This window comes from Paroedura picta, chromosome 2, assembly GCF_049243985.1.
Source record: "Paroedura picta isolate Pp20150507F chromosome 2, Ppicta_v3.0, whole genome shotgun sequence".
Classification (NCBI taxonomy): Eukaryota; Metazoa; Chordata; class Lepidosauria; order Squamata; family Gekkonidae; genus Paroedura; species Paroedura picta.
In genome coordinates, this window is record NC_135370.1 from 143718520 (window position 1) to 143743161 (window position 24642).

The 24642-nt window shown below is 41.4% G+C and overlaps 1 protein-coding gene across 4 annotated transcripts in view; it reads left to right on the forward strand.

Annotated features, from left to right (window-relative positions):
- AKAP6 (A-kinase anchoring protein 6) overlaps positions 1-24642 on the forward strand; it is a 320657-nt gene that overhangs the window by 221364 nt on the left and 74651 nt on the right. For all 4 annotated transcript variants that reach the window (XM_077323052.1, XM_077323054.1, XM_077323053.1 and 1 more), the window contains one exon: positions 9077-9197. In XM_077323052.1, coding sequence (XP_077179167.1) covers positions 9077-9197 — 121 coding nt within the window. The remainder of the gene's footprint in view (positions 1-9076; positions 9198-24642) is intronic.

Below are 24642 nucleotides of genomic sequence, written 5' to 3' on the forward strand. Positions count from 1 at the left end.
CATCCTGGCCATGGGGTAGAGATGACTTTGGTTGCCCTGATAGCTGACCCCTGATGGCAGGGCAAGGCAGGTTGACACTGCTCATGTTGCTTGACCTCATTGCATCAGTCAGCATGGTAGATCATGAGCTTCTTGCTCACCACATCGCAAATGCTGGAATATAGGCGACAGTCCTTCAGTGACTGATCTTATACCTCCAGGGCTATGGACAGAGGGTCACAGTGGGAGACACTGTCAGCTCCCTTGTAGAGTCCTGCAGATTGCACTTCTCTCTCCCACCCTATTTAACATCTTCATGTGCCCTCTAGCCTACCTGGTTTGGGAGGGGGGTTGGTCTTGGGTGTCACCAATATGCCAATGACACCCAGCTCTACCTCCTAATGGACAGCTGGCTGAACTCCCTCTGAAACATTCACCAGATGTTTGAAAGCAGTGACGGTCTAGCTCAAGCAGAGCCACCTGAAACTCATCCCGTGCCTCCCCTCCACTGTGCCACGGCACTGGCTGTTTCAGGTGTGAACAGCCATCAAAGCACCCAACCCTAGTTTTAACCTTTAAGACCATTTGTGGTCTGGGGCCTGGCATATCTGAGGGACCACTTGGTGGGCTATATTCCCTGAATGGTATTACACTCTGCTAATTCTCATAAGCTGGTGATCCCTGGCCCAAGAGAGGTCTGTCTGGCCTCAACCAGGGCCAGGGCCCTTTAAGTCCTGGCCCCTACATGATGGAATGAGCTCCCAGAAGAGCTGAAAACCCTGTTGGACCTCAGTTCTACAGGGCCTGCAAAATGGAGCTTGTCCACCAGGCTTTTGGTGGACAACACAAGTAACAACTGACCTCCCCTCTCTCAAACAAAAAAGTAGCTATAGTATCATTACTGAAAGACCACTACTGGATTAACCAGCTATTTTTATTAGTTTTAATTATTATGTTGTAATGCTTGACAACTAATTGTGTTTTATGAATTATTTTTTGCTTTTGTCTCTATGGAATCGTCATTCAGTCATTCATTCAGTCATTCATTCAGTCATTCATTCAGTCATTCATTCAGTCATTCATTCAGTCATTCATTCAATTTATATATTGCCCCTCACCGTGATATCTCAGGGCCTGTTGGAAACCACCCTCAGCCACCTATGCTGGTATGGATTGTAAAGAAATCTCATAATAAATGATAGTAAAATAAACAAAAGGACCTATATTAGGGTAATATGCTGATGTTCCTTCCCCAAATCCTCCTCAGGTACCTCCCCCAGATCTCAAGGAATTGCCCAATCCAAAGTTGGTAACCATAAGGAGCAGGGAGGGCTGGTTTGGCCCTGAGCTGCACAGCCAGCTTCGTTGCCTGTTGCCCTTGGCTGAGGTGCTGGGCCAGAATGCACTGGCTGCTGCTGCTACTTACTCCAGCCAGAATGCCTTGGGCTCCTGCCTCTGCCACTTGGGTTGCTAGAAAGCTGCCACCTCCTCAAGCCCAGCTAAGCAGCTTCCCACTTGCTGGCAGGTCAGGGAAGGTGCCTGCAAGCACAGGTACCTGAGGAAAGCCACTGGCTAGGTTGCCAAATGAGCCCACGTATGTAAGTGTGTGAACAGAGTGACTTACCAGGCTAGGCATGCTGTGTGCAGCAGTCTGAACAGAAGCAGGAAAGAGGAGGTAATGGTCAGGGATGAGAATAGGCAGACAGAAAAGAACACTAGGTTTGCACACAGCAGAGGCAGGCACTGGATGTGTGTCTGTGTGCTTGCACATGGGGAGTAATATTTTGGCTGGATAATGCCAGTCGTGAAGCTGGCAGGAAACAAAACTCTGCAATAGCTAATTAAAGTGGAGCTGGCATCTTTGGAGAGTGGCAGTACTTCAAGATTTCTTGCGGTGCTGGGGAGCATTGCATTTCCCCTTGTGGACCAAGCATGTTGAATTTTGGACTTGGATTGAGGCATGGGATTGTGCGGCTGCCTCGCCTGCCCATCCCCAAAGCCTGCTGACTGTTGCAGTTTCTTTAAGACAGGGCTTGTTGGGTTCCTTTGGTTGATGCCACTTGGCCACCTGTCTTGGGCTGCTGTGCCTGCAGAAATAGAAAGCAGCCCTTCCTGCTCCAGCTCATCAAAAACTTCTGCAATATGTTAGTCTTTCAAGAACCCCAAGAGTCTCTGGTTGTTGCACCTTCATTGCCAGACAATAGCTCTCTGTGCTGTGCAAAATTTCTTGTGCATATCAAGCAGAGTGGTTAATTAGGTGCTGAGGTGGGGTGTGGATCACAGTCAATGGTAAAATATCTCCCATACTTAGCAATACATTTTATGGACCACATGGCCCAGCCCAGCAAAGTGACATTTTTATTAGAGGGTGTTAATCTACTGGTGATGTTGGGAGTAGATGTGTAGGGGTGGGGTGTGGAAGTCCAAATATGGGCATGTTAGGTAAAGCAATGGAGACAGCAGAACCAGTTGGGTTGGATGAGTGAATTACCTGCATGGCGGACTTTGAATTATATTGGTTTTCAGTTTTCAGACTGGCCTCAGGAATTCTCTGTCCACCTGTCACAAAACACAATACAGGTTTTCTCAAAGAAATAATACAAGTTCAATAACAATACCAGAAATTAGACAAAACATTAAACTTGAGCTAGCTAATGAAAAAAAATCAACATTGTTTTTGTCTATTAATTTTTACACACAAGATAGTTTTCTCATGAGAGATGGTGTCATGAATTTTCATTTTTGCTATTGAATTAATGTCTACACCTTAAGAACTATGTTTGCATTCAGAGGATTAAGCCTGCAACTCTGCATTGATGATTACCTGTCCACCAAGTTAAAATATGTTCCTTGCAACTCAATTCTGTAGTCAGTAGGTCTAAAGTTGACATGACAGTTTGACTATATTATTGCAGTTTTTTTAATAATTGGGGGATATCTATTCATTTGATATTAACATCACAGTTCTCAACTATGATGTCCAATCCCCCCCCCCCCCGGCATGATTTTCCTTCTACATTTCTTTCCCTTTCTGCCTGAGCCACCGTAGGTATCGGTTTTCTTCTTTCTTTAAGAACTCTGGCTGTCCCACCTTGTTACAGTATGATATTTTGACTGTTGGTTCAGCCCAGGAACCCAAGGGAAATATCAAGAGCTCCCTATAACTTAAACAACTGAAATGGCAATTGAGATGTTTTGGAATTTCAAATTAACAAAATATTCAACATAGAGAGGAAATGTCAGGCGAAATCAGGATAAGATTTCTGGGGTAACTCAATATAGAACTCTGACATAAAACACTATATGCATAGATACGCATATAGTCCATATATTTCAGGCTATTGAAGCTTTCCTAAGGTTTTGACAATGACTTAGGTTCTGTTAGATGGGAGGCTTTTTCTCTAGTGTTTCTCAAACATTTTCTTTGAACAGTCACTGACTCTTTTGGTTTACAGAAAGCTGGAATACTCTACAACGGGGATCATCAGCCCCCCGTCCGCGGCCCGGTAGCAGGCCGCAAAGGCCATGGTACCGGGCCGCTAGCAGCTGCAACTGCCTCCCCCCCCGCACTGAGAAGCTCGTCAGGCTGCAAGCGAAGTGGCCGTTTCGCTCGTGGCCCAGCTAGCTTCTCGCTGCGCGAGGGAGGTGAAGAGGCAGGCGCAACTGCTGGCATGCCGGCGACGGAAACGTGCATTCGCAGAGCTGCTGCGCATGTGTGTTTACGCCCCCTGCTGGCGAAAACGTGCATGCACTGCAACTGTGCATGCACTTTTACACGCATCTACCGTGCGTGCTCGGCACCTGGGCCAACGGCTCTCCCCCACCCCCGGAGGCGGTCCCTGACCACAGAAAGGTTGGGGACTGCTGCTCTACAAACTCATTCTCTAAACACACCAGTACTCTTCTTGAGTTTTATCTGACTTGTAAGGTTTCATAAGGCAGTTTATAACCAGACCAGGCCAGGGATCTCTCCACTCTTCAGAACTATCTCCCAGGAAAGGAAAATTCTTCTCTCACTAGAAAATCTGCCTCCTTTCCTTGGCCTGAATTGGAGTCTTCCCCAATACCCATTCTTCCTTGCCAGCCTCCCTGAGTTCTCCGTCTGTGTCAAACTGTTCTCAAGGCTGAATTCAAAATGAATTCTCTTCAGCATTCATTTCAGAAGTCTTTCTCTGTTCAACTCATGCTAATCAATCAGATTCCTTGGAACAGCCTGTCACTCAAAGCTCTCTGGCTCTATGAGGAATTAACCCTTCACATTCCTGTATCTGTTTACAAGCACTTCTAAACTTTTTAAAAAGCACAGTCTATCACATCACCCATTATGTATCATTGATAAATTCCTGGATTTGATTTTGAAATGGACTACAAAATCAAAAAGTCATAATCCAAAGCCTGATAGAACCTTTTAAGGAACATGACCATTCCATCTCTGTACAACATCCCTTTTTGACTCCTACAACACTAAATGATAAAGAGATTCCAGTTGCTCACTAACAGGCAGACTGATAGGTGAAATGCTTTAACCAGTAGTGTTATCTCCAAAACTCTTATCATCTGAATTCTCAATGGATTTTGGTCCTGTTTTCAAAGTAAAACCCATGCAGCAGAAATTCTTAATTTTTTCATTTTCTATTTCCAAATTTTAAACAGAACAGTTTAATGTTGCTTTCAATTCCTTACATTAAGTTGTGTCTTTCCTCTCTTCTGCATTACTTAGGCACACACATGAAAACAGAAAAGGCAAACTTAATAAAGTATTATACTTAATACTTTTTTTAAAAGGCGATGCTTTTTTTAAAGGCGATATACACCAGCTGCATGGAAAGAGAAAAGACTGAGTCCATGGAAGCCTCCCCCTTCTGCCTTCTAATTTCCCCCTCCCTTTTAAATATTTTATTCCTTACTAAAAGGAGGCTGGTTGGGCAGTTATCACTCTTTTCCCAATATCTTAGAACCAGTCACTCTTCATAATTGTATAACTTCTTTAAAGTAAACCCACACCATCTGTCTCTACAAACCCCAAACCGTGGTGCACATTGCCAAGTGAACATGCTAAAACTTAGGGACAGCCAGGTGCTGTTTCACTTCCAATGTTTTTCCACTGGAAGATTCAGAATGTCACTTACCTGGATGACACACTGTCTGAGCCCTTCCTAGATATCTGTTCATGTCTCAAGAGCCAAAACAGGGAGAAGCCAGGTTCTGCCAAGTGTATTTCCAATACTAGATTCAGAATGGCAGTTAGCTAATCAATGTGCTCTCCATTTCCTTGATTAAATGGCACCAATTTGGTACATTGCCATATGAGGGCAACATGGAGTGCACCAAACAGAAATAAAAAATGATAAGTTGGTAGCCATGGTACAACATGCACATTTTATCTTGTCTGTGCGATCTCTTTGACTTTTTATGCCATATATATTTCTTAAATTGTGATAAAGCATTGATTAATATTGCATAGTTTTTGAAACTCAAAGAATTTGAAAAGGTTTAGTATAGTCATTTTCATGACTTGCTGGTTTAAAGGGTCAAATTTTGCTTTTCTGTGAATAAAAGGGACTGCTAATTGTGAGTATTGAGCTTTCAACCATTCTGCTAACTAGCTTTTCCATAGGTGTCCTGAAAGTACCTGGCTCATGGCAGGTTACAATCAGTTATGTACACATTATAATTAAAACCATAAAAAGTATACAATTCCAAATCTACACACTACTGACAAGATTCAGTGGAGAAAAACACATTTGCACTAACTCCACAACCATTCCCCAGTGGCAAGACCCATGCATCAGCAGGAAGATGACAGTATCAAGTGCATGGATATTCCACCAGATAGGGGAGAAAGAGGAGGAGGAGGAGGAGGAGGAGGAGGAGGAAGAGGGAACCCCAGGATGTTCTGACCCTAGTCCCAACCAAACACCTGGTGGAAGAGCTCCATCTTGCAGACCCTGTGAAACTGTGGTAGCTCCAACAGGAACCTCAGTTCTTCCTTGAGCTCATTAAACCAGGTAGGGGTCAGGATCAAAAAGGCCCTGGCCCTGGTTGAGGCCAGGAATCATCAGTAGAGCAAAGAGTCCTGTGAGGAACATAGGAATATAAGCAGTCCCTCAGGTATATTGGGCCCAGACCATGGGGCACCTTAAAGGTTAAAACCAAAACCTTGAACTGGATCCAGAACACTACTGGTAACCAATGCAGCTGGCTGAATATGGGCACTCCAAGATGTCCCAGTTAGGACCCTGCATTCTGCACCAGCTGCAACTTTGAGGTCAAAGGTAGACCCGCATATAGTAACAGAAATCTAGCCTCGAGGTGACCGTCATATGGATCACCATGGCTAGGTGTTCCAGGGTCAGAAAGAGCACTAGTAGCTTTGCTTGGCACTGATGGGAAAATGCCAATTGGCTACTCCAGTGACCTGTGCCTCCATTGATAAGGAGTTGTCAACGATCACCCCCAAATTCCTGGCCGAGGGTGAGATCTCCAATCACACCCCATCCATGCAGGAGAGACACACTTCCTGATCCCTTTCGAACCAGCCTTGAAAGGGTTGAGTTTCAGGTGACTGCCAAACTGTCACTGCTTCCAAACATCTGGCAAATATTTCCAGGGGGGGGTCAGGCTGGTTATCCTTCAGGAGATAAAGTTGGGTGTCACCTCATATTGTTGACAACCCAACTCATAGCTCCAGATCAGCTGGGCCAAAGGGTGAGTAAAGATGTTAAATGATATGGGGTAGTGGATATCCTTAGATATCCTGCTTGGGAGTTGGTAAAAGCATGACCAAGTCTCCCTCACTGCCACCTTCTATGTCTGGTTCTGGAGAAAGGAGATCAGCCATTTGAGACCTGTCCCTTGGATTCCAGCTCTGACAAGGCAGTGAGCTAACACCTCCTGGTCAACCACATTGAACTCGGCCAACAGGTCTAACAGCATAAGCAGTGCTTCCCTGCCTCTATCCAGCTGATGCTGGAGATCTTCCACCAGGGTGACCAGCACTGTCTCCACCCCATGGCTGGGACAGAAGCCAGATTGGAAGGGATCAAGCACTGAACTTTCTTCCAAGAATGTCAGGAGCTGATCTGCGGCAGCCCTTTCAATCTCCTTGCCCAGAAACGCAAGATGCGAGACTGGGCAGTAACTGGTCGTGTCCCTGGGATCCAGTGATGGTCTTTTCAGCAAGGGACAAACCACTGACTCCTTTGCCCCCCCCCCCGAATTCCCTGGATGTCAGGGGAGGTTTCCACTATCCCTGAGGGGGCTTTTAATCTGGTGATCATCTGACTTAAGCAACCACGATGGACAGGGATTCAAGGGGCAGGTGGTTACCCTCACTAAGCCTAGCAACTTGTCCACTTTGGTTTGCGAGAACTGTCTGAAGCCATCAAGGTGATCAAGGGACCTCTAGTTCTCTATCAACTGTGGCAGGGGGTTTGTGGCAGAGTGTTGAGACTTTGTCAATGAAAAATCTTGCTAATCACAGCTCAAATCCAATTGATTAACAATTTGGTACCCTTCCGCAAGGGCAGTAAGCGATCAAACTACCCTAAATAATAGCGCCAGGCAAGATCTCATGGACGTGATAGAAATGGCGAAGAACTCACATTTTGCCACCTCATAAATATTAGTGTATTCTCCAGCAGTCTGAGGCATAGAATTAATTACAGGAAACAGTTAATAACATGAGCTGTTTCACTAACATCAAAAATAATCCTCAAATTTATACTCTGAAGGAAAAGTTGTATGTAATTAATATACCTACAGGGTATCTTCCTCATGGATGCATAAGTGAAAATGTGGAACAGGAATGTGAAACTCTTCATAGATAATCCTATGATCTGAATATAATATAAATCTAGGATTCGGTGTCTAGGATCATCTTTTAATTACTGTTTGAATGATTCTTATTTGATTTCTATACTGCCCTCCCAGCAAGCCAGCTCAGGGTAGTGATAAATATTTGTGCATATCTGTCCATGGAAAAAAATCACAAGTACATTCAGATATTTTAACAACCTAAGCACAATTGTACATAAATTGATTTATAAATGCTGACTTCATTTTAATCTAGAACTCTGAAACTAATTTTAATCTGGTTTGGCCCTGATATATGCACACCTTTCATTTTGTACCACTTATGATTTGCACTGAATCCCTTGTGAACTAAAAGTATCATAGTGGATATTTCTGTCTTAAATTTAAATATGACAAAATAATTAGTTTTGGTGAGTATCACATGGTCCTTGGATTATTAATTATGTTCCATTGCTATAGCTGAGGTCCTGAGAGCTGCAGTTGGCAAGTCTGCATGGTTCCTTTTGGTGTTATCCTGCAGTCAATTTTGCAGGTTTTCATGTGTGTCGTCTTTTTTGTATCACAGTGTTTTACTTATTCACTACGCTTTCAATAGAGAATAACATTAATCCTTTTAAGCTCCTTATTCTAATGATTTATTTTGTTGGAAACCGTTGTGATCCTTCTTTGAATTTTAATGATTGCTGGCTATTCAAGGATTCATTGTTTTGACTTCCTGTCCTTACCTTTGTTTCTAACATGTCTGTAGGGAACACCTGTCTAATACTGTATCTGGCCTTAGTTCTCACTGGCTCACCATAGTCACTCAAGCCTATCTTAAAGCGTTAAGTTGAAATGCTAGCTGCTCATGCATGAAAATAAATGTAGGATATATATTTGCAGAGATAGGCAGATAGACAGCAGAGAGATGGCTAAATGGATTGAGTCATTTTTTTCTATGAAAGTAGTATTTTTTTGGTGAAGACAGTAGCATATATTGCCCTTTGCAGAAGTTTGCTAAATATGTTTGCCGTTTAAGAGTCGTTAAGCAGCACTAAAGTGTAGTTCCTATTTCTTAAGTTTTTGAAACAAGTAACAGATACATCTGCTGTTGCCAACCAAATCTACATCATTTGCTGTTTGTAATTTGTATCCAGACTGTTGTAATTTGTATCCATACAAGTACCTGCTGAGAAACATAGCAAGGAAAAGCATCATGTATTTTCAAGAATATCTCATTGGAATACAGGATTTTAACAACTATTCCCTGTTATGCATAATACATTTTGTTCCTTATCGGCAGCCTCTTGGACTTTGATTCAGAATACCAGGAGCTCTGGGATTGGCTGATTGACATGGAATCCATAGTGATTGACAGCCATGACCTGATGATGTCAGAGGAGCAGCAGCTGCATCTTTACAAGGTTAGAGCTTCCGTTACTGCTTTTACCTAGCTAGAGAAGATCTGATTAGTTTGACAAGTCTTTCTCTCACAGGATAGCCCTGCGTTCATTGTATATATCATGGTGTCTATTAGAATTCCCTTCCCTGTCCCCAACCTCATTTCCATCCCCTCTGTGCTGACAGCCTGCACCAACATCATAATTGTGAGAAAGTTCCATTTCCAACAGTCTGTTTGGTGCAGTTCTATAGGAGGGCAAAGATTTGTCTTTGGAGTGAATAGGAACAGAGGAAACTGAATTCAGAACTAGGCACAAACAAAATGAAGAAAAGAAATTATAATTGCATTTATAAAATGTGTTTTGATTAGAGTTTTCTTCTGGATTTTATCTACCTTTCACACTTCTTTAGGACAGAAAAAAATTTGCCTTGATTGTACTTTATTGCTTCAAGATATAGGTTTTTTCCAATTTAATTTTATTAGTTATATATAAAACAGATTCTCCTGTTGCTTGTAAATTAATTGAGGACTTGTGTATTCACTGCAAAAAATTTTTTTATCTAACATAAGCACAGAGCTAGATCTGAAAGTAGATAGACTTTTTTCTAAAAGATTTCTGTATCTTGCTATTTGCCACTGTAGCCAAGATTAGTGACTAACCATGTATTAAGATAACTTTTTCAAAAAAAACCCCTATAAAATCCTGTTTTAAGTTCTATTCCCTGCATTAGTATGTGACTGACAGATGGGGGTGCATTTTAGGACTGTAGGAGGGACTTTCTGTAGAAATATCAAGCTGTAGTAAATCTTCCTCATTTAGGCAATTTTTATTGGACTAATTCTGACAGTTGTCATCCTTGAATTGCTTTGAGCATATGGCATATCTCAAAGAGCAGATTGTGAATCATAAAAAATAAAATTAATAACTAACCACAGAATCAGCAACAGTATAATGACAAGAATCAACTACCCTCTAGCTTTTTTATTTCTTATAGAAGAAATTCTACACTCAAGGTCAAATAGAAGTTTTCCTTCTCCTCTGCCTATGTTTTGATAATTTCTTTAAACACATCATTTTTTAAAAAGAACTCTTTACATTTAATTCTGTGCAGTTTTCTGTAAAACCTGCGTGTTCAAACGCAATTGGAAATATCAGTAAATGCAGTTAAGTAGAGTTACCTTTCATTTTAACTGAAGTCGGTGGGCTTAGAAGGATATAACCCTGCTTAGGACTCTACAGTTCATAAAAATATTTGCACATGAATTGCATTGTACATATATGTGCCACTTCTTCCTCAATGTAAATTTTATGTGCTATTCATATCTTTAACAGACCTTTTCTCTGTGTTAAAAAATGGAGCTTATTATTAAAGGAGTCTACTCCTAAGTATGACTGAATCAAGAGAGGAGTGTATACAGATTGTATATCAAGATCACTCTCATATTAGTTGAAGACCTCACTGCAGTACGTTAAGATTGCAACATATGAATTAATTAAAAGGGATGCCTCGTGAAGGTAGTTTGGTGATTAGAGTGTTGGACCAGGATTTGGGAGACCCAGGTTCAGTTCCCCACTCTGCCATGGAAGGTTGGGACCATTAGCCTGCCACAGATTTTCAGCCTAAGTTACCTCATACAGTGGATGTATGAAGATAAAAAGGATAAAAAGAAGAGAAGGATGGAAGCTGCTTTGGGTCTCCATTGAGGAGAAAGGTAGGGTATCCTTATCCATGGTTCCTCTATATATTTGTAAAACAGCCTGGGGGGTGGGAAGTGTCCAGCTGTCCAAGTTGGAATAGGGCCAATCAGGGTGCAGCCAGCAAAGCAAAGCTGACTGCACCCTGATTGCCCCTGCAGTTCCTGCCCTCCATCCCTGGACTCTAGCCTCTTTGCTCTCAGATGCACCACAGTGCCTGGAGCCAGCAACAGGTAAGGGGAGAGGGCCCTGGGCAAAGGGTTGTGGTGGAGGGCTTGCTAACGAGGGCCTCCCAGCCTGCTGACTGCCTGCTAAGGAACTCTGTCCCAGGCCTGCTAACGAGCTGGCCAGCCTTTGCATGCCCCACTTGATCCAGCTGCGAGCTAAGCCCCAAAGCCACCTTAAGCTGCCTGGCTGGGACCAGGGGAGGGGGCCCTTTCAAGGCCCGCTCTTAGGAATGGGCTTTGAAGCTAGTAAAAGAATAATTATTTTAAAAACTCCCAGCTATCCTACAATAGCACCTACATGCTTAAGATAAGGTAAAATCCAGTTTACATTGTGGGTTCCTGATGATGGGTTTATGTATAACAAGTCCCTTGTTTCTGTACAAAGATCCTGGAACTGGTGTATACTTTATGTACTCAGTCAGATTTTGAAATATTGCAGTGTGCTACCAAACAAAAGCACAATGGTGTGGCTATTCTAACATTTTAAAATTGTGCATCTTTGTATTAGTGTCTATGTACAAAACAGTGTAGCTAATAAATCACCCTGACATTTAGCAGAAGATGTTCCATTCACCTACTCTATGGTTGTTGGTATACCTGCATTAGAACAGGTTGCTCCAAACTTTCAGAGCCATCTATGCAGATTGCTACAGTGATCTTTGTCAAAAAGAGTATTCATGCCTGTGTCATGGTCTTCAGTTAGGATGACAGCCATTGTTAACAGTTAACCACAGCTTCTGATGATATAAAAAGTGCATTCTTAGGCACTAGTCTCTATTCATTTGGTTTAACAACAATTCTATATTAACATCTTCTGCTATCCATATTGACATCTGAGTATGAAATAGCTGCTGCTGCTGCTGCTGCTGCTGCTGCTGCAGACCTCATCTGTGAAGGTGAGACAGTTGCCTAGCTCATAGATACTTAATGGGCATTGCACATACCAGTGAAGACCTAGAAATAATAACTCAGACTTTGGGGTATTCGAAACAGGGACTGGAAAATGGCAAAATAAGATCTGGTTTGGGAAAACATTGCATCAGTTACCTCTGGAAAAAATGTCTGATGCATAAATATTCGAAACATATTTAGAGTCCAGTGGCACCTTGAAGACCAACAAAGTGTTATTCAAGGTATGAGCTTTCGTGTGCACACACACTTCCTCAGATACTATCTACAAAAACTCATATCTTGAATAATACTTTGTTGGTCTTAAAGGTGCCACTGAACTCTAAGGGGCTTTCCGCACCGGGATCTTTGTAGCAAATTGGTTGCTGAATGAAAAATCGCCATTTAAAATAGTGGAATTCATCGTTATGCATACCTGCCTTTGTAGTGGAATCCAGTTGCGTTTTGTAGCGTTTCCCACAGGCTTCCGGTCTCGGCAAAAATCGCTAGAAAGGAAGCGCTATTGCCAAGCTCGTCCCGCCCCTGGCCGTCAAGCAGCCAATGGGCAGCCGTTAGCATGCTCCCAAACAGCCCCTTTCCCTTTAAGAAAGTTAAAAAAAAAAACAGACCCATTGCAACGAATCTGTGTTGATTCGTTGCAACGGAGAGACCCATCCAGCTGCCTAGTGTGTTTGAGCTGTCATTTCATCGTTGCCACGCTCCCTCCGAGTGAAAAAAAAAATCCCCCCCCTCTCACGGGCCCGATTTTCGGCTGAAAATCCAATGGGCAGCCGTTAGCATGCTCCCAAACAGCCCCTTTCCCTTTAAGAAAGTTTTTTTTTTAAAAACCAGACCCATTGCAACGAATCTGTGTTGATTCGTTGCAACGGAGAGACCCATCCAGCTGCCTGGTGTGTTTGAGCTGTCATTTCATCGTTGCCACGCTCCCTCTGAGTGAAAAAAAAAATCCCCCCCCCTCTCACGGGCCCGATTTTCGGCTGAATGAATGTGTAAAAAATAAAGGGAAAATACATCAGCAAACGGGCTTTTCTGTTCTTTGTGCTTAGTGACTCTGGGGAGGGACTGAAGCCGGGGAAGCCTCTAAACAGAAAGAGGCTCACTGGTGCATTTATCCCCGCTCGCTCGGAGAAAAAAAAATGGCGATCGCTTCGCCGGAAGATCAGAGGAGAGAGCCAGGGGGAGGGACTTTGTAGAAACCGCAACAATGTTAACGCACAGGTCTTTTTCGCTAGTGTTGCAGATTGGTTGCAGGAGTGTATCGCTTTCCGGAGGGTGAATCCACTTTTGGGGATTTCCCTGAAAGCGCTACAAGGAAGCGCTTTTTGCAGATCAGTTTCAGGTGTGTGGCAGATTGTCAATGACGTTGTGCATAACGGCAAATCAGTAGCGTTTTCAATTGGCAACCATTGTGCGATTTTGAAGGCGTGCGAAAAGCCCCTAAATTTGTTCTGCTGCTTCAGTCCAACACGGCTGCCCACTTGCATAAATATTCAGTGAGAGAAAGAAAATACTGAATGCAGAGAACTGAGATATTTAGGAATAAAAGGAGTCCATTCAATTATGTGTTTGCAGTACATGGGGAAAATGACTAATACATAGCAGCATGTAGTGAGTTGCATTTTCAAAGAATGAATATACCTAGGCTCGTTTGTTTATGTGATTTAACTATCCCCTTGAATAAAACTAGATGAAGTCAAATGTTCACTTCAGAAAGTGTTCAACAACCAACATCTATGTTTGTCTTCTGGCAACTCTTTTTTAGGCATCTGAATAGAGAATATTTGATCCAAGAGTGAAACTGGCATCTGAAGAAACAGCTATAGCCAATGAAGGCTTATGCTGTCAGAATTACTACTATGTTTAGTAATAAAAAAGGTGGCTCGTGCTAATCGCAAAAGGAACAAAATCAGAGTGCCTACAAACAAAGTGGAGGTTTCAGCATATTTGAGACACTCCACAGATGTGCAAAGAAGTATAACTTCATAAATTAATCACAAAAATTATCCCACAAACGAACTAATGAGGACTGAGCATGGTCCAAGAGGCAAAGAACATTGAGAGCAATTGAGAATTGGCTCAAGGAGAAGAAACTGAAAGAGACGGGGAAATTAGCTTGCTCAAAAAGGTGGTGGGTAATAGAATTCAGAATGCAAAATTGATCTGTGTAGAGGATGACTGTTCTGCTTTAATGCTCAGCTGATGAAGCTCTATTTAAGCAGAAGGCTACTGAGCTAGCTTCAGAGCACAATAAGGCTGCAACTATTGCTATTTAATTCCCCTCTCATGGTCCCTCACTTGAATTAATAAGATTATCAAGTCAGCAATGCCACATCTAAATGTTAGTATTCACTGTGCTAGAGTTTACTTCCAATCCTCATCCTTTCTTTAATTCATGGCAGTTATATAATTGCATGTCACATAAAGCGAATCAAGGGCCAAAACAAAAAATTTACCTTCCATATTGCAAATGTCGACCTGGCTGAGAGATTTAACCTTTCAGCTCACATATTACACTGTCTGTACAAATGCAACCAAGTGATTTGAAGTAATGTGCAAGCCAGTTCCAAAGTAGGTCAGATTTAATTCACACATTAAACAAAATTTGAAAACTTCCGGCATAGAAATTAAACAACAGGAAGTATTTGGTCCGCTGAACAATGTGTAATAAAATGGTTTGTTACAATGTTTTTAAAACAAACCGCTACGTAAGTTCCATTAACATGTGATACTTTCCAGAAACATGTAATACCTTCAGGAAAAACCATTTCATGCATTTTTATGTACTAAAGTCATCACAATACGACTTTATCCTGTCATTTTCACTGTGTGCATGTGTTTAATCATTACATGGTGACAACCGGCTTTTGCAACTTTAGGAAGTCTGTTTAGTTCAGATGATTTGGTAAATGCTAGTAGCCACCACATGAGGGTGCAGTTGAGAATAGCATTTGGGTGCTAAGGTATGAACTCCAGGTTTCCTTGGTACAATATTCTTTTGCCTAGAAAGTTCCTTGTAATTGTCTGTATAGGTCATCCTGATGTGAACATTGAGCTGCCTAGTTGATAATCTTTGTACACATTCACAGAGTAAAAGCCACTATGGTTGGTATCTCTGTTTTGTTTGAATTCAAAATGCTCTGCTAAAACAGTTCTGTGTCAAAAGCCTTTCGCTTTCTATTTTCTTATGGTATGTTTCTTAAATCCACAGAATCTTCCTCCCAGTTATTGAATTGGTTAAGTAATTGCACCTCAGAGCCAGTTCTGCAAACCCTCTCTGCCAGATTACCTGCTGTGTTATCACTACTGCCAGCAGTAATCTTTGCCTCTAAGGAGTCTATAAATGGGAAGGATCTATAATAAAACAAGTGCATTGCAAGGCAAGATCATACATTAAGACCAAAATAACAATACAGAAATTCTAAAACTGGGTATGAGAAAATTAACTGTATATTCACAGTTCAATGTATATTCCTAAGGATATGTTTCTTGTATCCCTTATCCCATTTCTGCCTGATTTTACAGACAGATAATAGAAACAGACTTTTTTTAAAAAAAATGACATATTGCTTGGTTATAATTTTGGTTCTCAGTCTCAAAAAATTCTCCTCATCTCCAGAACACATTATTGGTTGGGCTAATGGCAAAGGGTCACAAATTAAAATATCTACCCTGTCAGTGAATTCATAGCTGACCTTGGGCTGATTATGCATAGCAGCAGCCATGATGGGCTGTTGCTGGGTCCATGTCCTGGGGTAGTATGTCCCACCGCATCCTGCATACGCACAGGAGGGAATCACCCAGTGTCCACAAACTGCCCTGGTGTACCGCAAGCGCACACAATGCCAGGGCTGGGAGAGCCCGGTGTGCTAGGTGGCAGCAGCAGCAGCAGTGGGGGGGGGATGGGGGGCATGGGGACCTCACCGCACACTGGCAGGAGAGCAGTATGCTGCTCTCCCACCAGCATGGGGGTGGCAGAACGCTCTGTTCAGCTCCGTAGCACCGCAAAGCTGACAGGGGAGTTTGGTGTCCCTGCAGGTGTCCCTTCCATTATGCATGGGGCTGGCCTGGCAGGGCTGCAGATAGCACCAGCGGTATTGCGCAGGACACAGGAGTTTCCTTGTTTGCATACCGCGGGCCATCTGGGGCACTTTGCTGGACCAGCGCCAGGATGGCGGGAGCATCATGCGTAATCGGGGATTAGCCCCACTGTCCTGATGCCGCCAACCCAGACTTCCAGTACCATGCATAATTGGTCATACTATCACAACCTAATCTACCCACAGGGTTGTTGAAGTATAAAGCAGAAGGGAGAATCATTTGCAGAACATATAGAAATACTTTATCTGATTCATTTCAGTAGGTCACTATAGCATATAGCATAAAGTTAATATAATTGACTGTGCTTTTATATCTTTGCCTGATCTTGCAACTCAATGCATAAAATTCCAGCGATAATTATCCTACATAGAATTTACAGGATCAGGCCCAAGCATCTAAACTCTTCTCATTAATCCTTTAATAGAAACCCCTGTATTGATGCAAGATTTCTGCCTGGAGTGTTCAAAAATTAAGCAAATCAGGGTTTATTGGAGCTGTGGAGATTAGAAATGAATGTACTAGACAGAGAAAGTTAATGATAATTCCTTACATTTCTCCCAGAAGATTAATTGTGTGTTAGATTAAAACCCCATTAAATTGAGTAAGATATGATTGTTAAAATTGTTAGCATGTAGGGAGTAAAATTAACCAAACATTTCTTTACAAATATAAAAATGTTGGCATCTCCTTTGACATTTGAAAGGTTGATTATAAAAGCATTTAAGGTGCTTGAAATACATGCTGAATGAAATGCCCCTGATTAAATCTTCAGCAGGGTTGTGAGTCATATTAGGTTGAAGTACTGGTACTGCTATTGTAATGGTTTATAAGGAAGTGTCTTAATATCGCACATAAGAAAAAGAGGAGCAGTCAACTTGGCTAAGTGAATTAAAAATCCTTCTCAGAGTTAATGCTTCCTAAGGAAACTGGTGTTGGAATATGCAAGATCTGTAGTATGCCTGATTCATCAGCATAAGAACAATGTCTTACAGAGATCATTAGAGGAGATGTGTAGCTAGCATACTTTGGTCAGGAACTTCCTGATATTTTTTCAAATAATACCCCTGTGTTCTAATTGGTTCATTTGGAGACGTCCTGCTCATTTGAGCACACTCCCTCCCTGCTTGCCTCCTGAAAAGACAGAACAGGACAGTGAGTTAAGAATCTCCCTGTTTCCCTCTCTGTCTTTCTATACAACGTTATTTCTCTTGATAATAAACTATTATTCTTTTAATCAACCTGTGATCTGCAAATTTAAACTTTGCCAACATGTTGGAGAGAATGTTTTCCTCCTGATATACCTGCTTCAGTTATATGGTATACCAGGAAATGTTCACCTGCCTTCTACCAACAGAGACATGCCAAGGTCCTCAGGTCCTCTGATGCCAGAGATGCAGGAAAATTGTACCCTCATTTTTTTTTTTTGCCTTAGGATTCCTTAAGTGAGGAGGAAGATATCTAGTGTGAAATTAAAAGAGTCTCTTAATAAAAGAAAATACTGCTTAAGGCACTTTGATCAGGGAGCAGTTTGATTTCCTAAAAATTCAGGGAATGTAACACCTCTTTGAACCTCCAGAGCTCTTCAACCATTTTTGCTTTAATTAATGTCTCATGTTTGCAGGATGATAAGCAAAGATCTTCAAATTTTCTCCACAGAGTTTCTAATGGATGTATCTTATTTAGTTTTTCATACTGACTTTAGATTTAAATTAGTAGACCTGTTGGTCTTAAAGGTGACACTAGACTTCAATTTTGTCATACTGATCTTGTTATTTAATATGTATCTTGGTTAGGGTAATAATTACTTGCTGGTTAAGTCTTGCCTTTATTCATCTTTACTTGATCTGAAATTTATTGTACCAAACTCGGAGTCACGTATACAGTAACTTTTTACCCCTGGGCTTGTGTTTCGGATTTCACATGGACCCATTATGCACTGCGGCAGCTACTCTGTGCTGTCGCCGTGCCATTGCGACGGGGCAAAAAACCCCACTGTCCCCCATGTAGGCACGGGGGAGAGTTTCGCCAGCTGTCCCGGTGCAAGGGCCCCACGCAGGCAACGCAGGGCTGGAAGCACCGGGAGTGCAGGTAAGCGGCAGCAGAAACTGGGGAGGGAATTGGGGGCAGGGGCCCTCACTGCAGGATGATGGGGAGCAGCATGCTGCTCTCCCACCATGGCGGGGAGTGGGGAGTTGCCCCTCTCGGCTCCATGGAGCTGGCTGAGGCGAGAGGTGTCCCCGCAGGTACGCCGTAGGTTGCAAGAGGAGCCAGGCCGAAAGCTCGGATCCTCTGATTATGCATGGGGTTCGGGCAGCTTGGCCCTCGCCTGTTTCCTTGGGAGTCCTGGTACTCCAGAAGAACCCACATTTCGTTAACGCGGGTCTTCCGAGGGCTTGGGCCGGGATACGCCCACGCTGGCAGCAGTGCCGTGCATTATCAGGAATTTTCCCCAAAGCCCTGCCACCTCCAGTGCGGGCGTTCCGGCCCGTGCATAATGGGTCATGGAGAGAATGCTCTTGTGTGAAGTCATGGAATCATAGTATCATAGAGTTGTAGGGGATCTCTAGGATCATCTAGTCCAACCCACTGCAGAATGCAGGAAATGGCCACAAGAGCCAAGCACCTACCCAATCCCTTCTGTCCTCCCACTTACGATCTGCCTAAATTTACAGAATTAGCATTTCTGTCAGATGGCTAGCTAGCCTCTTCTTAAAAACTTCCAAAGAAGGGAGAACCTACCACCTCACAAGGAAGCCTGTTTCAATCAGAAACCTCTCTTACTGTCAGGAACTTATTCCGGATGTTTATCCGAAAATTCTTTTGAATTAATTTCATCCCATTGGTTCTGGACAGCAGAAAAAAACTCTGCTGAATCCTCTATGTGGCAGCAATTCCAAGTATTTGAAGATGGTTATCATATAATCTCTTAGTCATCTTCTTTCTAGGCTGAATGAACCAAGCTCCCTCAAGCTTTCCTCAGACCCCTTGTTCTCCAAACCCCTCATCATTTCCATTGCCCTCCTCTGGACACAGGGGCTGATTAGGATAATATATCTTAATTTTCTACAGATCACACTATTTTGCATCTAAGGTTATTATGAAGATCCCTGTGATTGTTTCCTCCACTTTGCATTTAATCACTTTCTGATGTAAAATACAATGAGCCTTCCTATAATATAACATTCTTTATCAGAGCTTTATTATAAGCCGCTGTCTACCAGGGTCCAACTGCATGCCACTATGCAGGTCAACTTTGCCATAGTTAAACTGATCTGAATCTGCTGAGTGACTGTTTGGGGGACTTCCTAGGAATTCTATTGATGTTATTTGAAGACCCGCGGAATAAATGTAATCAATAATGAATAAATGCTATGTACCATGTATTGAAGCGACCAAGTTTCTTTACATAGTTGCACTTGGAGAGCTTCACTAATTGGGGAAGAGAGAGCCATGTACAACTTCCTATACTCCTTGATGGAATTGCAGGATAAAAACATATTAAAGATATTGCATTAATAACCTTAAAAGACAGTTCAAGCCATTCCTCAGCCATGAAGCATACCAGGTAACTTTCTCTCAGCCTCATATACCTTTAAGAACTGCTTTGAGGACAAAATAGGGGGAAAGAAGGGCATGTGTCCTCCTTTAAATCAGTGTAATGCAGTTTATAAAGAGTTAAATTAATATAACATACAGCTGGGAAAGAAAAATTTCAGCAGTCTGTTACACATTTTTGTCATGATGTAATTTATAAAAAATTTTGATCATGGCATCTCATCTGTGGCATCCCTTCCATGTAAATCTCCCCCAGTGCTAAATTTCTTGACTTTTTGATGTAAGATGGATACTGTTCTTTCAGTCCAGACTAATTTCTGGATTATTCTGCTGAGTTTGGCTTATTTTGTTTGGCTTGGATAATATTTTCCCTTCCTTTTCTGCATTTGTTTATCTTTACTGCTGCTTTCACCAGTTTTGCAGTCATTTTAGTATTAATTATTTTACTGTTACTACTGTTTTTTTAACCTAAATTTTATGCTGCTTAGTGAATTGGATCTTACAGGTTTGTTGTGTGTTATTATTGTTTGTAAACTGCCTTGGGGTACTTTGTTGAGACTGTGATATGTAAGAATATTCGATAAATTAAATAAATAATAGTGGTGGGAGTGAGAGTGTGTTGGAAGGAGCTTAGAGACATAATCATTGGTAAGAAGACAGGACAGTTACAGCTATACCAAAGTGTCCCTGCTTATGCTGCTAAAATGTTTGTGTGTGTGTGTGTGTGTGTGTGTGTGTGTGTGTGTGTGAGGGGGTGATATTACTGTCCTGTACTTCAAAAGGTTCTGTTCTTGTTCTCCTCTGGGTGCGCTGCTGCTCCATTGTGCATTTCATTCCGGCTCTGGGCAGTGCTGAGGCCTGGTGTGGATCAAACAAACCCTGGTGAAAGTTTCCCTCATTTGCATCACTTCTAGACAGCCCTGTCGTACTCGTTGCTGACAGGAAATCACTGTCTTTGTCACCTTTCTTCAGTGATCTCCTTTTGGCAGAGATGGTCCATGTGACCAGGATTAATCACAACAACAATTCTGCCTCAGAATTCAATGACATGTTTTGCTCCGTACTTCAATAACATCGTAGGCTGTAGTCAGTAGGGAACGATGACATTAATTTCACAGTGAAAAGTTAATATACACTTAAAGACTAATCTTATAAGCTAAAACTCTGTGTTTCAAATTACATCTGACTGGTTGCAAACCTGCGAAGAAAATAATTTTCTGTTTTGCTGTTTAAATAATTTACAATAATATTTAGGACCTAAAAAGAAATGAAAATATCCATCCTATAGTTACAGGGGATGGGAAACATAAGCCATAACACTAAAATGTTTTACACTGCAGACTGAAGTGTGTATAAAGTGCTTACTTAGATGATATGAATAGGATACTGACAAACAAAAGCAGCAGTGTGCTCCTAGAATGCTGTGCTTGACGGAGTTTCCTTAGCAACAGAAATGCAGTTCCAAAAGTAGACAGAACTTTACTCAGAAAACATGCTATTAATAACAACCTTCCGGAACAACCTGGAACAATTTGACTACTTGGCAGTGATAATGCCAAGTGTTCTGCAGATTAATGTAACACAACGGTTATATGTTTCTCTTGCCCATAACTCTTCTGAAGTTGAAGTGTGAATTCTGTGTTCAGTTTGTGGATATGAATGCATGAAGCCATTCCAAGTGTTAGCAAAGGGAATAAAAGCTGAAATACTGGTAGGGCTACAATGCTTGTCTTCATGTCCTCTGTATTGTTTTAGCTTGTAAAACAGATTAGCCCAATTAGATTATTTTATTCTAATTAGGGGAGAAGGAAAAAAAAGAACTTCTTGTTTACCAAAAGCAAATTTAAATGCAGTTCATCAATTTATGGCAGTTTAAAACTTGCTACAATGTTCTGAACCTTTAAAAACTTGAGGAATTCTGTGTACATCTTTATAGTCTGTCCTTAAGAATCCATTTAGTGACAAAGATTATTTTAGTTCTTTATGATTGTTTTGTAAATGTCTGTACATATAATAGCATTGACAAAATGTGACTATATGCTTCCTGCTAAATTTGCAGTATCATACTTTCCCATTTGCTGAAGATGACTTCAAACAGTAATAACTTGAAGCTGCAATCCTAAGGATGGTTTCTTGGCAGTATGCCCCTTTTAGGAACTTTGGATTTACTTCTGAGTAGACCTGCTTAGAATAGCTCTCAAAGTTACTCAGGCACGCATTCAACACTCCAGTAAGGCGGTTTGAAACAGAAAGTATAAAATGTACTATGCAGACTTTTTAAAAATACACCATTATTTCTCTCTGACAAGAGGATAAACTAATTTCAGATCTACCTTGCCAACAAGAATCATTAGAATTCTGTTAAAGGCCATAAGTTTACAAGACAGGAAAGGTAGACTCCTCTACTACCTTGACCTTTCTTGAATCCTTAGATCTAAAGGTTAAAACTAATCAATATCTCATTGTGCATCCTGGTAATAAGTAATAACCATCATGTTAAAATCTAAATGATTGCAGATCACACTTAAGTATGTTGACCCATTTGGGAGCTTTTTTAATTGCAATCAGGATAGTGATTATGGTTGCTAATAAACTTTTAGGCTAAATGGCAAAAATTGCAGCTTTTTCTAAAATATGACTTTAGCTTCTCTTTCATGGTTATGGAAAATGGTGATTTGCAACATAAAAACAAAGCTTTTTCTAAAATGTTTCTAGATACCCATTTTGTGCATGTTTTCCTTTTTCAATAAAAAGAGATAATGTCTGTACATATAATAGCATTGACAAAATGTGACTATATGCTTCCTGCTAAATTTGCAGTATCATACTTTCCCGTGTCATACTTCCCCGTGTCAAAGACAATATTGTTAACTTTCATTTGTTTTTCTAACAACCATAGTGTGCAGGGCTCATGTCCAGTTCATGTTTACATTGAACAGCATTTCATGCAAGATAAATTCTTAATGCTTTGTTAGAGGTATCATGGAAGGCAGGGAATATAGGAAGTCATTGACCAAGCGGGGATTAATGAGGGGGGAGGAAGAATATGAAGTGATTTGAATAGTCCATCTTATTCCTTCTCTTTTACCATCTTTTCATTTTTCTTGAGCACCAGCAATTTTGCTTAGTGGTTTGCCACTAGTTTCAAACAAGAAAATATTTAGGTGGGTAGCCACTGGTCCCCTTGCCACTGGGTATTCCATTAAATTGAGTGAACCTGAGGTGCTTCAGGAGGCGCATACCTCCCTCAGTCCACCACAGTTCACCTAACTCTGTGAGTGATTTTCTGGGCTTTCCCAGTTGGGTCAGCCCCACTCACAACTCTTGCCTCTTTGAGAGGCCTCTCATCTGGTGAATCATTTCTCCCCTCCTGGACTCACCTCCTCTGATTAGGCTCTCTATGCCAGACCATGTTCTCCAGCCATTTCTGCCCTCTTTTCATTGAAGTCTTCTTTACATAGAAATTCCTAGTTATTTTCCCTAAATAAAAAACATTCCCAAACCTATCAGACTGCTCCCACTATACCTGATAAGAGATTACTAGTCTGATCCAAAACATTCCCTGAGACATGCAAAAGAAGAAAAGGCATTAACTATAGTTAATACTTCTTGTGAAAATCAATCTTTTGTATTTGCAAAAATTCTAGCCAGTGCATCGGATTTCAGTGTATATCACCTATGTCCATTGGTCTTGTGGTTATCTGTATATTTGAATTTTGTCATTAAAGGCAATCTATATCTATATCTATACCTAATACTTCTTATAAAAAATATTCTAAAATACCCTTGAGTAAAGGATAAATTTATCTGGGACTCTACAAAATGCCTTTTTCAGGAAAAATGAGTATGCTATCTGACCCCAGACCAACTAGCCTCAGTGATAGGGGACCTTCCCCTATCCCTGATTCAGAAACTGCAATTGGTGCAAAATGTGGCAGCCAGGATCCTACTACAACCCCTTGGAGGCCTCGCATCCAACCTGTTCTCTAACAGCTGCTCAGGCTTCCAGTTGCATTCCAGGTCAGGTTTAAGGTGCTGGTCCGAGCCAGGCATACCTACGGCATCACCTCTCCAAATAAATCCCCAGAAGAGCCTTGTGTTCGGCCAATACCAACAGGATAGTGGTCCCAAGCCCCAAAGAAATCTGGCTGGCTTTGGATCCTGCCTGGTGGAATGAGCTCCCAGAAAACACCAGGGTCTTGTTGGAGCTCACTGTTCTACAGGACAGGCAAAACAGAGCTCTTCCATCAGGCCTATGATTGAGTCCAGTAGAACAACTATCAATAACATCATACTTACCTCCCTCCTGTAATTGCACCACCACTCTGGGTTTGGAAATTACATCTATGGGCAGAGTTTTTAGAAGTGTTTTAGAAATATTTTTTAAAATACTGAATTGTGATTTTAACTGTACTGTTTTTATACATGTTGTTCACCACCCTGAGTCCACTTCAGTGGAGAGGGTAGTCTAGATATTCAAATAAATAAATAATAAGAAAAAACATAAACAATGGATCTATTTTCAAAGATATTTAAAAACAAACTAGGTTCCTACTGAAACATCATTAGTTAGTGATAGAGGTGTTGATAATTGCACAAACATGCTCTCCAGTTATTAGTTCAAAAATTGGATTTGGAGGTGCTTCCACCTTCTCTGGCTTGTCACTTTAGTCCCATGCCACTACAATGGAATGTACCATTTGTTTACCTTCACTTTTTGTGGACTACATTGTCCATAGTTTGCAGGCACAGTATGGCGGGTGGTTGTGAATGGCATGCAGCATTTGTATGTATGTACATACTGATCAGCTCTAAAGATCTCAGTTTGCATGTGTTCTCAATACATACATATATATATATACATGTATATATATATATATATATATATATATATATATATATATATATATATATATATATATATATATATGTTCCATTAACTGAGGTTACCATAGTAGTAACACTGTTGCTCAGTTGACACA